Source organism: Salvia miltiorrhiza, chromosome 3 (assembly GCF_028751815.1).
Source record: "Salvia miltiorrhiza cultivar Shanhuang (shh) chromosome 3, IMPLAD_Smil_shh, whole genome shotgun sequence".
Taxonomy (NCBI): domain Eukaryota; kingdom Viridiplantae; phylum Streptophyta; class Magnoliopsida; order Lamiales; family Lamiaceae; genus Salvia; species Salvia miltiorrhiza.
The window spans coordinates 8,053,162-8,065,408 of NC_080389.1; the positions used below are offsets into that span (position 1 = coordinate 8,053,162).

The window sequence follows — 12,247 nt, forward strand, 5'->3', positions numbered from 1 at the left end:
CACGATTCTCGACCCCAGCAGCCTCCTAGGCGATTTCCACTTGTTTTCCCTTAGTTTTAGAGTAGTTAAACCATCAACAAACATCTTTTGGCTTGTAGATTGAAGATCATGTTAGTTTTCATTACATCGGATTGAAGTTTTGGATTGTTCTCGCTGTAAGAATTCAGTTTATGTTTTCTTTGGATTGAATGCTAGTTTATTTCCTTTGCGTAGATTATTGTTGCTTCGAGTTTACTTGATGAATTATTTGTTCTTTATTCTCGCCTAGCTAATCGTTGTTTATGATTGATTGAATTATCTAATGCTTTCTAGATTGCTAGTTAGAACCCTAGGTTTATTAGTTCCCTGCGTTCTTAATCTGCTTCCTATTTTTCGCCTAGATAGATTTATATGCTTTCTGTTGATTCTCCATTAGTTAATTATACGTCATTGGTAGATATCAAGGCAGGTTTCTCTGAGTTTTCCCGAGCATCTAATAGCCCTGTCAATTCCCGCCGTTCCTCTGCTGGACCAGCGATATCGCTATCCCTCTGTTGCTCTATCTCTTTTTTGACCCGAAGAGTGCGTCAGCATTCGCGCATGGCATTCTTTTGACATCTTTTGATCACCCCACACTTCCCCCACTCTTCTGCCTCCGATTGGAAATTTCATTTTTAGGTGGAACATTGAAATGATTGCTCTGAACGCCGTCAGAGCAGGGCGTCCGAGTATCACGTTGTAAGATGGTTTGGGTATGTCTACCACCAAAACTCGTACCATCCTGTTCTTGCAGACGTCTGCTCTGCCAAGAGTAACTGGTAACTCCACAAACCCCAGTGGCATGACGATTTCTCCGCCGAATCCGAACAGAGGGGCGTTCGTGGGTTCAATAGTGGCTTCGATCCCCATAACTTGGAGACATTCTAAGTATAAAATATTCACAGCACTCCCAGAGTCCACGAAGATGCGATGTACAATACAACTCGCTATGTCAGCCGTGAAAATCAGCGCGTCGTCATGGGGCACAATTTGTTTCTTGGCTCTGTTGGAGGTTGGTAGCCCATTCTCCCCAAAAATTATGTGCACCTCCCTTCTAGCCGGGTGGGGAGGTATCTGAGCCTGTTCGACCCCTCTGCGCTGATCGCGGTTTTCCTCTGGGCGTCGGCCTTGGTTATTTCCCTGAGCTTGCCTCTGATCATTTCCCCGGGCCTGCTGACCCTGAACCTCATTCCCTCTGATTATGAATTGATCCAGGTTGCCCTGGCGTACTAAGAGTTCCAGTTGGTGCTTGAGATGTCCACAATATCTAGTATAGTGCCCATAGGAATTGTGGTACTCACATAGTTTATTGTTAGGCCCTGGCTGCGGCTGCCCATCCCTGTAAGTATCCGGCAGCCTGAAGAACGGCTGGTTCTTAACCAGGTGAAAGATTTCTTCTTGTGGCTTGTTCAGAGGAGTGTATTCATCGAAGCGGTTGACTTCGTTCACGGTACGCTGTTGGTGGGGCGGTACCTCTGTCTGAGGAGGAAGTACCCTAGGGGGCAACCCTCTGAAAGGTGCCCGATCTTGGTTCCTGTTGCTCTGCTCTGGTGCGGCCTCGGCCCTTCTGGACTTGTGCTTATCGTTTTTTGCCTGTCGTGCCGTTCAGGCATCTTCTAATTGCAAATACCATGTCAATCTTGACACGATGTCATCAAAATCTCGGGCCGGCCTGATCTTTAACTCATCAAAGAAAAGCCCGGGCTTCAACCCTCTGACTTAAGCGCGTTTTTTTCTTTGTGACTCTGCCTCTGGAACCTCCAGAGCAGCGAGATTAAACCGGGCAGTGTACTCCGGCAGCGTCTCATGCTGGTCCTATTTTATATCCATCAGAGAGATGGCTGACTTTCCCACCCTTCGCGAGCTCGCGAACTGTTTGAGAAAACGTGTTTGAAGTTCCTTAAAAGAGTGAATAGAGTTTGGGGCCAATTTCCCGAACCATAGCTAGGCGAGTCCAGTCAAAATAGTAGAAAATATACGGCACTTGATGCCCTCTGAATACATGTGTAACGTGACTAGCCCCTCGAACCGGCTGAGGTGTACCTCGGGGTCAGTGGTACCATCGTAGTCAAGTGAAATGGGTTTGTAGCTCCTTGGCAAGGTATCCGCCAAGATATCAGCAGAGAACGGGCTTCGGCTAGTGGTGGTTTTGGTCTTTGATGTTTTGGCACGCTTTTCATCCCTGTATTTCCCATGCTCCCTCCTGTCTCTTGGTGAGTCATGAGCGTGGTGGCGTTTGTGGCTCCTATGCCCCTGCTTGCCAGAGGTGTACTCTTGTTCTCGTCCCTCTGACCTTTCAGTCCGACGGGACTTCTCTGACCGGTATGTCTTCTCTGCTTTGCGAGATCTCTCTGACCTCTGTGATTTTTCAACCCTCTGAGACTTCTCCCTCAGAGTATCCTCCAGATCTCTGAGTTGGTTTTTCAGTTGTGACACCTGATTTTTCAGCTTTTCGTTTTCCCTTTGTCTTTCCTCTTCAAAAATTGGAGTAGTGGAACAACTATCGGACTCATCCACCACCTCCTTCCGGACACATCTACTCAGCACAGCGCGGCTCTCTTCCGGCCTCCTCTCTGGTTCCTTATCAGCGGGGAATTTTTGTGTTTCTTTCGGCAGTGCGGGTTGTTTACTGGCAAATTGTTCGTTCACCTCCAGAGCAGCGTGAGGTGGGAGTTCAGTGCCCTGCTGGTTGAACATTCCCAGCAGAGGAGCAGTAGCGGGGACAGTTGGTACGAGCGGAGTCCCCAGTGCTTGACGCACAACAGCGTAATTCAACAGAGCCATCACCTGCTCTGCCAAAGCGAAGCTTAGTGACCCCCCACCAGACGTGTGGACCAGGCCTTATAGTTCAGACCCAGCAGCAACTAGAGCAGACCTCTGTGGGGTGACATTCTGGCCCGACAGCGGGGTAGCAGAGATGTTGAGGAAGTCCGGCAGTGTAGAGAAAATAGTGCTGACTGGCAGACTGCTTAGCAGGGAAACGGGCATTTCAGTACGGGCGGCAGAGTTGAGCTCGGTGTTGTCAAAGTCCTTCTCAAGAGTGCGGCGAATGTCAGAAGAGTCCATGGTACCTACACGTAGAAAATGTGAGAAAAATCCCAATAAAAGATAAATCGATCCACCCTCTGTCAAAGGAATCCTCGACATAAGAAATCCTGAATACTGGCGCGAAGGCTATTATGTTTTCCCGATCAAAATACTTCCATGCGCCGGGAAATAAACCCAGGGCACAGATTCAAACACGGAGGACGAATAACAGAGATCTCTCCCCCCTCCCCCCGGATTCAGATTCGAATCCGGCGGAAAAGACAGATTACTAGAGGAACCACTCAGAAAATCCGAAAACAAATATAAATAAAGCAACAACCGAGAGATCGTTAGTAAAACACGTTAGATACGGCAAAAAATGAAGATCATACGAGAAAACATGAGAACCGCACACAATTAACATCATAGCATACAAAATAGACAGATACCAGCACTCGATTCTCGATTTTACCCATCCTCCAAACGTGCACATGCGAGAAAGCAACCAAACCCGTGAATCTATAAGTTTTCAGATGGATCGGAGCGGAAAAAGTAGATCTACAGCCCCGAATCCACCTGGGTACTTGGATCATCGGACTAATCGGGACCTGCACACACAAATCCACCCGCAATTGCAGATCTGCATGCGCAGGCTGAAACTCACGCCTTAGACTCATAGATTTCCCACAGACGGCGCCAGCTGGTGAATCGTAATTGAGTGGGTAATGTTTTAACCGGTGAATTATGATCGGATTGTGAATTTTACCTAGTATTGAACGTGAGAATCGAAAGAGAATTTAGTGGAATTGAATAACCGAGAGCACAAAGAGTCTGTTGTAGTATTGAGAGAGTGCACGTAAAAATATATGGTACAAGTGCATGGGTATTTACAGAATACTCTTTAGGGGCAAAATAGTAATTTTAGCCTTGGAGTCACGTTCCCCGCGTGGTCAGGGGTATGACGGTAATTTTGCCTGCCTTCGCTCATTCTTCTGCGAACGGATGACTCCTCTGCTCTGGCGCTTCCCGGGTACAGTAGTCATTTCTACCGTTGACTGTCTTGTGAGTAGAGCATTCCTCTGACCTCAACGATTCCTCTGATCCGAGTGACTCCTCTGTCCGAGCCTATTCATCTGACCCGAATGATCCCTCTGACCTGAATGATCCCTATGTCCAAGTCCATTCCTCTGCTCTGCATATATTACTCCTCATCACCGTCGGTAATAGCCGACCCGCCTTGAAATTACTGGCGGCTATTGCCACCGGTATTTTAAAAAAAAATGTTTAATACTCCCCCCGTTCCTGAAATAAGTTCCTCTTTTTTCCTTTTTGGGACGTCCCCCAAATAAGTTCCTCTTTCTTTCTTTTCATTTTTGGACAACTACCCCACCACTAATAATACTTTATTTATTCTTACTTTTCACTTTTTCACCACTCCAATACTAATTATAACACTTTTTCACCTTTTCACCACTCTCAATACTAATTATAACATATTTTTCTCCACTATCAATACACTTTATCACTTTTTCTTAAAACCCGTGCCGTCCCCAAAGAGGGAGTATATATTAGCGGCGGCCGGCTTGTTTATCGGCGGTGGTGCCACCGGTGATCACCGGCAGTGATTTTGTTGCCTGTATTTCGTCAGATATTTTTAAAAAGACGGGTCGCCTCCCTTGTTGCCGGTAAATCCCGCTGGTATTTCCGCATTTTTTTTGTAGTGCACAATTTCTAGTTGTAAATTCATTTTAAAACTTGAATTCTATAGCAATAATGTTGGTTAGAATTCAAGTTTTAAAATGCGAATTCGAAATTGAATATTTAGTGTTGGTTGTAAATTTAAGTTTCTAAGCTTTAATTCACAACTAAAATTAGTGCTAGTTGTGGACTTGAGTTTTAAAACTTAAATTCACAATTAGAAATATTATTGATTGTGTTTTTTAAAAAAATATTATTGGTCGTGATCAATTGTAACTCAAGAACTCGAATTCGCAACTAATTAAATTAGTGGATATAGTTTTTAAGATTTTCATGTGAAGGGTAAAATAGTAAGTGTGACTAATTTTTTTTATTGGACAAATTTTATTTTTACTAAAGCAAAATGGATGTTTTCAAAGTCCACTCTTTTATATACTATGTGTTATATATACTTATATTTGGATATTAACGATCTAGTCATCTATGGTTCATATATATATATATATGATACTCCATATTTTATGTGTTTGTGAATAGTTTTATTATTATTATTATTATTTTTTTTTGAGGGGATGTGTTTGTGAATAGTTATAATATACAGTATAATTAATTTTTTATTGCCAGATGAATTCCCACGTGAACTAATACACTTATCACCTGACCAAGACTCGTGGGTTTGAGCTTGTACACATTTAAGAATAGACCAGATATTAATTTATGACAGCTGAGTATCAATGGCAGCTACACAGAAAATTCACAAAGTGCAGCCTCTCTTACTCCGATTGGAGAAGAACCAAAATGATCACTACTTTCCGCAGGCGGTTTCCTTCGGTCCGTACCACCACGGCGAACCGGATCTGGCTGTCGTTGAGGCCTTCAAGCCTATGGCAGTCGAGTTGTTCTTATCAGGCAGCCCAAAAATATACGGTGAGTCGTTCTACCACAACAAAATTGTTGGCATGATCATTGAAATACGAGAGTGCTACGAAGACACCACGATTTGTAAGTACTCGGACGATGAGGTAGCCGCAATGATGCTTCGCGATGCCTCCTTGATGATAATCTACATGGAGATGAGTACTGTAACAGAGCAGCCAGATGAGTTGATGATGGACAAGATTCTGCCCATGATGGATCATCTTGGCATGTTGACATTAGCGATTTTGTCGCGTGACTTGCTTCTGCTTCAGAATCAGATCCCTTTATGCGTCGTGGAGGTTTTGATGGATCTAAGATACGGCATAGGAGAATACGAAAACTTGCTTAGCAGGTATGTATGTTCTCTTAAGGTGCATGCTCTTTGAATGTAAATTCATCAATACAAAATAAGGAATAAAGTTTTTCACTGGATGAGAAATTCATTGGAGAAACACGGTGACTAGTTGAAGTAATGAATATGACAGATACATGAATATGGCCCTCTTCGGAGAGTATCGCCAGAAAAGAGTATCTAAGAAGCCTCTGCACCTCGTGGAAGCCATCCACATGCTACTCGTCTTGGACTGTGAGAAACCCAGCCGCAGATGCCCATGGCTCTGCTGCTTCAGCGCTGAAGAAGATGAGAGCGGCGCTGCTCCAACCTGCTGCAAATTGCTTGGCTGCTCCAGAGTTAAGAAAGCTGATATAGAAAGCGGTGGTGCAGAAACTACTCATCATGCTATAATCCATCGTCTTCTAAAGTCTTTGCCTTGCAAGAACCAAAGAGCTGCAGCCAAGAAAGACAACATCAAAAACTTCTTCCATTCGTTTCGTTCGGTGACAGAGCTCAAGGCAAAGGGCATCCATTTCAAACCAAGCCCAACTCAATCTTTGATGGATGTCAACTTCAAATCCAACTTCTTCTACGGCAGCCTCCAACTCCCCGAGTGGGGCGTCTCCACCAAAACTAAGGTCACCTTCATGAACTTGATCGCCTACGAACTCAGCCCTAACAGCCGGGCCAACGGGGAGGTGGCGTCGTACATCACCTTCATGAAGTCCCTCATGGAGAGGCCGGAAGACGTGAAGGAGCTGCGAGAGAAGAGAATCTTCATCAACATGCTTGGCAGTGACCAAGAGGTTTTCAACATCTACAAAGATATCAATACACACGGGGCCAATAATCCGGAAATTTTTCGTCAAGTGAAAGACAAGATCCAAGCACATTATAATAGCAGTATCAAGACATGGATGGCTGAGCTCATCCACACTAATTTTCGATCTCCCTGGACCATCACCGCGTTTCTTGCTGCCGTCGTATTACTTGCCATTTCTGCCGGTCAGCTCTACTACGCCGTGCATCCTCCAACTAAAAATTGATCACCACATACCCATCTGTAATTTCAGCTGTGTGTACCAGTAGTAAAAAAATCAAATATTGGCTTTGGCCCACAACTTAATTGCAATAAACGTTACCCAACTTTTGACTCTTATCCAGAGTGATAAATATTAATTAGAGTTTATTATATCATCCAGAGTGCATACAACGTCTACTCTTTTCTCTTCTCCCAATCTGGTTTTCTCGGTTATCTTCTCCGACTATATTCTTTTGGTTTCGGTCATCTTTTCATTTTAAATCTTGCATGGTATACTGATATGTGTTTTTCATTATCCTTTCTATATATAATGCCTAGTTTTGGACGAAGCATCGCTTTTCGGCAGATTGTGTATCAAATTTAACAGTAAACAAGTGTTGTAGTGAATGGACTGAAAAAGCTTGTCAACAAAGAGGAAAAGGAAAATAAAAACACTACAATTAAAGAAAACAAAACACAATTACAACCATTTACCACAATTAAATGATCCTTTCCAGTCTCCAGAAGAAACAACACACAAGTTTCATCTTCACTTTACAGAAAAAGTCAATTTCATACATGTTCATCAAAACAAGTAAAGAATTACCCTTTTTTGTTTTTTGTTTTGTGTTTTTTTTGTTTTGGGTAAATATCATGAAAACCCCTGAAGTATAGCCCACTTTATCAAAAATACCCTGAAATTTTCAAAATATTCTCCAAACCCTCAAACTATCAGTTTTTTATCAAATATATCTCGTATCAATTTTTCGGTCACCAAAAACGTGATGTGACTCGCCGGATGCCACAATATAATTTATATTCTATTTTTTTAAATGCAATGGCAAAAACAATTTCGTACCATATCATCAAAAAAATTTCACTCTTATCGTGTTTGAAATTCACGCTAATAACCTAGAATTAGGAATAAACACGATAGAATATGGTAAGAAATGAAATCGTTTTTTCAATGTCATTTAAAAAAAATAGAATATAAATTACATTGTGGCATTCGGCGAGCCACATCACGTTTCTGGTAATCGAAAAATAGATGCGGGATATATTTGATAAAAACTTGATAGTTTGAGGGTTTAGAGAACATTTCAAAAGTTTCAAGGTATTTTTGAATAAAGTTGATATAGTTCAGGGGTTTTCGTGATACTTACCCTTTTGTTTTTTTACAGAAATAAAGAATAAACTTGTTAAAAACAAAAGATGCAACCAGCAAATACGCTCCATTAACATATCAAGAAAGAGACTGTTGGAGATATTATTTTAACTCCATAATAGCTAGCTTTACTATTTTTGTGGGATTATTGTTTGTTTTGCCTTCTTCACTTTGTGCATATAGGTTCTTCGTAGGGTATTAAAGGAGGTTGGAAGATTCCTACAAACAAGGAAGTTGAAAGAGTAAAGGAGAGAGAATAAGGAGTGACTACGTGAGGCATGGAAGTAGTTGGTGAAATTGTTGCTACAAAGTGGGAAATCCTAACCAACCACTCCATCCAACACATTCAGCACATTTTTCAAGGCTTGGAGAGCAAGATAGGATGCCTATAAAAGCCAAGAATGAGCTCCCATTTCGAGTGTGGATTTTCGAGATAAAAGCTTGTTGTTTGTGTACGAGTGTTCTGCTAGGTGCTCAATTAAACATTAGGTTTAACACTCATTGTTTTCGTCAGATTTCGGAGTATAGCCCTTGAATCCAATTTGTGTTCTTTTGTGAGAGTGTTCCTAGTCCAATACCTAAGTCATTGTAAAGGTATTAAACGTGAGTTGTGTCCATTCTCGTTTAGTAATTTTGCTATAAGGCATCTTCAAGTTATATTTATATAACTTGAAGAATTTTTCCATTCTTGTGTTTCATTTTTTTTTTCTGCTGCATTTTTTACTCTATGACTTCTTGTGTGTTCTCTAAACATTGTGTGTCACATCACGTTTTGAGGAAGCAACTCTTTCAGAGACAATACTAGTACAACCTAAAAATTTATTAAATAACTAAATTTAAATATAATTTTTTATTTGATATTTATTTTTAAAAGAATAATATTCCCCGTACATCGCATCGTACGAGTCGTGCATCACACAACGTGAAACTAGTGTTAGAGTCAATGTTGACTCCGACAATGTTGGGTTGAATATTGATAACATTCGTGTTTTCAATATATGTTGGGTTGAATGTTGATAACATTCATGGTGTCAACATTTCTGGCCTTCAACCAACATTCCGAAGTCAGCCTTGACTCCATACTTTAACTCTCCATTGGTAATTGTATATATTTAATCTTTACCTTCTTTTTACGTTTTATTATTCTTTGGTTGTGAAATAAAGGTTTTATGCTTGTTGACCACGCACGTTTCTAATAAGTGCAAAGATGGTTATTCATGGTCCAAAGTAGTGGGGTGTTTGTTCATATTTTTCAGGACCCATGATCTTAATTTCAACCAACATTCCAGATTAGTAGACTAGCAGTTTTTGGAGGTGGATTGTAGCAGTTATAAGAACGTTCTAGAAGTGGGAAGTGGATGAAACTAACCACGACATGAAGGACTATAAAAGAAGCAAGACGCCTCATTCATTCTTAGGTTTTGGGAGTGATTTTTCACCGACCTAACATTCGCTTACAACCAACTCGTCATTTTGTCTTGCTGCAAACATGACAACAGTTCTTCAAACCTTGCTTTGACGGAAGAGTCTTAGGCAGTCAATCTGTAAAGACTTGCTCTGTATTGACGGGAGGTCAAAGGTAAGGGTTAAGATCGAGGACATTGGAGCGTAGCAGACTGTTTTGTCCGAGTTATTCGGCTATGTTGTTTCAACATTTCTGCTGCAAACGTGATACCTATTCTTCAAGGATGGCTTTGACGAATGGAGCTTAGGCAGCTAATCTGTAAAGTCTCACTTTGTATTGACAGGGAGGTCAAGGGCAAGAATTGAAGTACAAGACCATTGGAGCATAGCAGTATGTTTTGGTTCTGTGTTGATTCGACATTCTAGTGCAGTGAGTAGATAGGTAGATTTATCTTAGGCAGCCAATCTGTAAAGATAGATCTCCAAGAGATCTCAAATCTGTACTTTGAATTATTGATGATCATAGTGTTTTTAGCCTTGAGGCACTCGCGGATTATATTTATATAATCCATAAAAGGGTACACATGCGTGTTCTTTAATATCCGCTGCATGTTATTTTCAATGTTATTAACATTCTGTTGATAATATTCCTATCAACATTAGCCTTACAAATTACACAGTGTTACTTATGGTAATTTGAGGCACTAAACTCTTTGAACTAGTAAGCTTCTTTATAATAGGAAAATAAAATTTGCCTACGTGGCGGTCTTCAAATCCCAACTTTTCAAAATCTATGCATTTTTCCTTAATCTGATTTATTTATTTTTTTAATTACCATGCAATATTCACAATATTTACTATGAATATTTAATGCTTCGCACTTTACACGCTAATCACCTAAAATTAGTACGCACTCATGTGCGATGCATTGACCACAATATGTTTATTTATTTTTTAAAATTGTAAATTATGTAAAAATATTAAAATTTCATTATTTATTAGTTAGATTATTTGGTAACAAGAAAATTATGTTAATTTAAATATTAGCATTTGATTTAAAATAGTGTATAATAACAATGGTATCAACTTTATGAGTATAATATGAAATTTAATGGGTATTAATAATAATTAAGTACGTTATAGAATTTAAAACAAATAATTTAAGTCAATACTTTGAGCAAATAACACTAAACCATCAATATAACAAAATCAATAGCCTTCATTTAATATACTCCCTCCGTCCGCGATATCCTTTCCAAATTATGGACGGCGCGAGTTTTAAGAAAAATGGTGGATATTGTAGTGAGTGAAGTTTGGGTCCCACTATTGTTGTGAGTGGAAGTTTGGTGACCCTTCTATAAATGGAAGTGGAAACGATATCGCAGTCGGACCGAAATGACAAATATGGAAAAAATATCGCGGACGGATGGAGTAATAATTTTGGACTCTTAAAAGTCCAAATTGTATCATTATTAAAAGTTCATATTTAAGCAACCCAAATTTAATTAAAATAATTAAAAAAACACGTATACTATAAAAAAGAAAATACTCAAAATTGAGCTCCCGAGCAGAGAAGAGAGACAAAAGGAAAAGAGGGATAAGAAGTGCACCTAGGGTTTGAGAATGAAAAAAATGATTTTTTAAGGATTAATTGCATCTAAAATTATACAACTTTCAACAAATTCTTATTTTCACACAAACTTTAAAATCTTTATTAAAATCTCAACTACTCCCTCCGTCTCACAAAAACATGAACGTTTTTCCATTTTGGGGTGTATCACAAAAACATGAACCTTTCCATTTTAGTACATCATGGCCCACCACTACTTTTCCTTAATTAATTCATTACTCTCACAACACCTTTTAAAGTGGGACTCATTTTCCACTTACTTTAACTCTCAACTAACATTTGTTAAAACCCGTGCATTTCTCTTTGTTTATGTTTTTGTGAGACGGAGGGAGTATTATTTTTTTCATTTTGCATATTCGCTCCATTTTTATCGTGGTGACATGGTATAAATATACGCGCTTTGCATGAAAATGCTTGCGTGCAGTGGCACAAATATGATTGTGTGGAAAATGGAATTGACTTTGTGTTGTATAGTTGGATGAAAACATCGTTTCTAACGCAAAATTTGGCCGGAAAATGGGCAAATATGCAAAATAAGAAAAAAATAATAATAATTGAGTAATTTTAATAAAAAATTTAAAGTAATGTGCAAAATGAAAATTTGTTGAAAATTTAATAATTTATGCAATTAATCATTTTTTTTTTTTAATTTGCATATTGAGTGGCTGGATCCGCTTCATCTCGCGTTCAATCCTAACTCGACCTATCTCTTTCATATACTTAATCTCACAAGAGAATTAGTGCTACAAAAAGCATTCCTATTTTGGGGACATTCAAACGGTGAAGGTTTTCTACATTAATGATCTGGAGCGACACCGATCACTTGGAAATCTACGAAGATGGGAGAGAGAGCAGATTCAAAAATTAAAAAAGTTATTGAAAAATTATAGTGTGAAGAAAATAATAAAACCAACTTAATTCTTTTTATTTTAAATCAAAATTTTTAAATATAATTATTTTTAAAAGTACATATTTATTTATTTTTGTGTGAACAAATTTTATCGAAATAGCATTATTGATAGTATAAGTTAA

General features: G+C 39.5%; 1 protein-coding gene and 1 long non-coding RNA gene across 2 annotated transcripts; both read left to right on the top strand.

The window, feature by feature from the left end:
* The first annotated feature begins 5,418 nt into the window (after positions 1 to 5,418).
* LOC131017340 (UPF0481 protein At3g47200-like) lies at positions 5,419 to 7,150 on the top strand. The gene is made up of 2 exons (XM_057946061.1): positions 5,419 to 6,013; positions 6,147 to 7,150. Exons 1-2 carry the CDS (start codon positions 5,478 to 5,480, stop codon positions 7,039 to 7,041), a joined length of 1,431 nt encoding a protein of 476 aa, XP_057802044.1. The 5' UTR covers positions 5,419 to 5,477; the 3' UTR covers positions 7,042 to 7,150.
* A 1,339-nt stretch (positions 7,151 to 8,489) lies between these two features.
* LOC131017346 (uncharacterized) lies at positions 8,490 to 10,166 on the top strand. Its single transcript, XR_009099555.1, has 2 exons — positions 8,490 to 8,775; positions 9,438 to 10,166. It is a non-coding gene; the product is annotated as an uncharacterized LOC131017346 (long non-coding RNA).
* Positions 10,167 to 12,247: the final 2,081 nt, after the last annotated feature.

Coding starts and splice junctions, on each gene's coding strand:
- LOC131017340 (XM_057946061.1), top strand. CDS start 5,478: ATGGCAGCTACACAGAAAATTCACAAAGTGCAGCCTCTCTTACTCCGA. Junction 6,014..6,146: donor TACGAAAACTTGCTTAGCAG/GTATGTATGTTC, acceptor TGAATATGACAG/ATACATGAATATGGCCCTCT.